The sequence below is a fragment of the Gavialis gangeticus genome, unplaced genomic scaffold (assembly GCF_001723915.1).
Source record: "Gavialis gangeticus isolate Ggan-Ray unplaced genomic scaffold, GavGan_comp1, whole genome shotgun sequence".
Taxonomy (NCBI): Eukaryota; Metazoa; Chordata; order Crocodylia; family Gavialidae; genus Gavialis; species Gavialis gangeticus.
Window position 1 is genome coordinate 46,359,554 of NW_017728994.1, and position 3,540 is coordinate 46,363,093.

At 43.0% G+C, this 3,540-nt stretch overlaps 1 protein-coding gene across 7 annotated transcripts in view; it reads right to left on the minus strand.

The window, feature by feature from the left end:
* BTRC (beta-transducin repeat containing E3 ubiquitin protein ligase) overlaps positions 1-3,540 on the minus strand; it is a 147,776-nt gene that overhangs the window by 47,252 nt on the left and 96,984 nt on the right. For all 7 annotated transcript variants that reach the window (XM_019502710.1, XM_019502709.1, XM_019502708.1 and 4 more), the window contains one exon: positions 1,078-1,309. In XM_019502710.1, the coding sequence (XP_019358255.1) occupies positions 1,078-1,309 (232 nt within the window). The remainder of the gene's footprint in view (positions 1-1,077; positions 1,310-3,540) is intronic.

The following is a 3,540-nucleotide window of genomic DNA, read 5'->3' on the forward strand; positions in this document are numbered from 1 at the left end:
TCTGGACCCAACTTCCAAGAGAAGTGGTGATGGGTCGATCGCTGGGGTCTTTAAGACAAGGCTTGACAATCACCTTGCCGGGTTGTCTGACCCCAGTACTCTTTCCTGCCATGGCAGGGGGTTGGACTCGATGATCCGCTCAGGTCCCTTCTGACCCAACCAACTATGAAACTATAAACCATCCCAGGCAAGTGTCTAACCTGCTTTTGAAAGTTTCCAAGGATGAAGATCCCACAACTTCTCCAGGCAGCCTGTTCCAGTGCTCGACTGCCCTCAAAGTCAGATGGTTCCTCCAAATGTGCCACCTCAGTTGCCCCTGCTGCAGCTTTAGGCCATTGCTCCTAGTACTATTCCCTATGGTTAAAAAGAAACCCAGCTCCATCCTCTCTGTAATTACCCTTCAGGTATCTGAAAACTGTTATCCAAATATTCAGATAAAAGGCAATACAGAGGTGCAAAATATCATTAAATTAAGACTTCCACTGTCTCCTATGGCCAAAGAGAAACCCATTTCCATCCTCTCTGCAGTCACCCTTCAGGTATTTGAAAACTGTTATCAAAATCTACAGATGAAAGGCAAGACAGAGAGAGGTGCAAAATATCGATAGATTAACACTTCCACTTATTATTCAGCTATATTTTCTTCACTGGGGGCAACTCATAGACTTCAATCAGTGGCTACAGGAAAAGATTATTAATGAAGGGTCCATTCTGAATGGAAAAAAAAAGCTCCAAGAGAAACCAAAGATAAGGGGCAGGTCAAATGTTTAAAAGTTTTGTTATTCAGACATACATCAGAAGCCCAGCCACGTGCTCTGTTCCTTGTGATGTACGCCCTTGACATACAGCCAAGATCTACAGCGTATTTCAATCACAGCGGGAGAAGTACTGAATGAAATATTACTACTGCTTTGCACTCCTACAGAGCCTTTCACTCAAGGACCTGCCACTTGCTTTGCAAAACATCTCCCAGGAGAAAATTCGCCAGCCGGGGAGGCCCAGTATCAAAGGGAGCCAAATGCCACAGCTCTTTCAAAGACAAGATGGAGAGTCCTTCCCCCAGTCCGGCAGGAATACCTGGTAGCGCTGTGATGAAGTCCCTCTGTAACATGGGCTTGAGGTACGAGTTGATATGTCCATGTTGGTAATGACACATCTGCGAGATGAGATGCTCCACAAACTCCACCTGGTCGGACTCAGACCACTGCTCAAAATACTTGACACAGAGCTCCTTCTCCTTCTCATAGCTCGCGGACAGCTTCCTTTGCTTGGGCACAATCATACTGGAAGTGCCATTGGCAAGTTTTGTCTGGGAAAGGAAAGAAGGAAACACATGAAATGAACCTTGGGCTACTTCATCATCTTTTTTTTGGAAGACAACAGAAGGAAAAAACATTCCTGCGTGTGACTGGCTGAGTCTGCATATCCCATTTGCTGCTGTCAGTCTGCAAGCAGGCACGAATGCCTGTAACCCTTGGAGGACAGTACAGCTGTTCGTGGTGGAGCTGCACACAAAGGACAATGATGAGATGGGAAAACAAGAGTGGCAGCTCAATACAAACAAATTTTAGTTACATTTTCCAGCCAGCAAAGTGCAGACAGATTTCTAATTTACCATTATCTGCTACTTCAATGCACCACAGAAGCCTGCATTTATATTTTGTTCCTTCTCTAAAGTATTTGCTTCAGGGCTACAATGGACCACTGCTACAATTAATAGAAAATGCACAAGATAGATACGAGGAAACTGCATAGCGATAGTTTTGGGTAGACAGTATATATGGCAAAATGCGTTAAAATGCCCCAAACATTTGGTGCTTACCTACACTTCACGCAAAGCCAGCAGAAAGGTTTTAGTTTTTGATTCTGCTATTAATCTTGCCAGAAGGGCTCAGCACAGTCTGATTTTGAAGAAGGGCTCTAGGGACATGACAAAAGTGACACTTCATTCCATCGCTTAACGGCAGGAAGGTGAAGTTTTGCTTTTCAATGATTTAACGAGAACAAAAGTGGGAGTGCTGCACTAGAAGTACATCCTCTGGCCCTGGCAAAATTAACTATTACCTGGGAAGCCTATGCTTTCCCACACTGATTAGCAAGCTAGTTTTATTTAATGCTAAATAAAGGAAATGGCCATCCTTTTTTTAGGATCCTATTACCCAACTGAAAAAAGCATAAGCTAAAAATAAAATGCTACAGGCTTACACTCCATCAAGACTAGTTTTAAAGGCACGCTGTAAAGATGCCATGTCCCACAGAACCTCATTAATGCTCGTTCTGCTAATATGCAAACTTGATCATTCTGGCTGCAACCATGAGGTCTTGCCCAGCATCCCAGCAAATATTTGGCAGACAGTGCCATTAAGGGCAGTTTGCACTGGCAGGTCCTTTCTTTTACAGGACGCAGGACTGCATTTGCTACTCCACTATGAATTATCAAAAGAAGATAAAGAATGCTTTATGTTCAAAAGCATGTCTAACTTTAGCCCAGCTACACAGGTGCTCCAATAAAAAACCTCACCCCAAAAAATCCTTGCCTTTCCCATAATTTCTGGACCATCACGGCTACATCACCCTTACAAAGTAAAAACAAAATTGCACCTGTCCTAATAAATAAAGCAAGTATTTGATGATGGAATATTATTTCTGTTTCCCTTATGTGCCAATTGACAATGCGAGGGGCAGGGATTTGTATGGGTAATATCCTTTATTGGACTAACGGCAGAGGTGGGAGAGATTTTAGCTTTTGGGCATAAATTCCCTTTCCTCGGGCTGGGTACCCTCTTGCAAACTTCCTGGATCATCATGGCTACATCGCCACTCCAACACTACCAAACCAGTGTGCCACTCCAGTGTCAACACAATCAGGGATATTTTAGTAAATTAAAAAAACACCCCTATTTTACACGGACATTACAATATATTTACTTACTGAAGAGAAAGGTATGGATTATCTCATGTCACAGACTGTTAAGTTATTTGCTAAAAAGTCTTTGGGATTAAAAACTCAAGCAATCCTAGCCTGCAGGCGTGGACTCCAGTCACTCATTCCCAACCCACCAAAATGGTGTAACTTAACATGCTGCATTATCAAATAAGGGGGGAATACTATATTTAAGATATGCGTAAAGGTCCATCATTTGCTGCCACATTTTATTCTTGAAGCACAAAGCATAAGTGCTGTTCCTGCATTAACTGTCAGCATCTCTAGCAGAAATGGCTGGACAGACCTTCTGATGGAGGAAGTAGAGGCTCTTTTTAACAACATGTGATTTCTGGTTCTGTATTAAGGTTTCAATGATCTCTGACTGCTTGAGACCATAGTAGAAGGATACCAGACCATCACTGCTAAGTTTTGTTGCTCAAGTAAGCCAATTAGCAGCATTCATTTTATTTTTCTGCTCCACATCCCCCATAATGGACCTATGACCCCTCAAATGCTGGGCATGTTTCTGGAAGTATTCAGTAAGGATGCAGTGCAGACAGGGAATGGCTGATGCCGGAGCTACAAACGCTCTCATTCAGTGGTCACTTAAACAA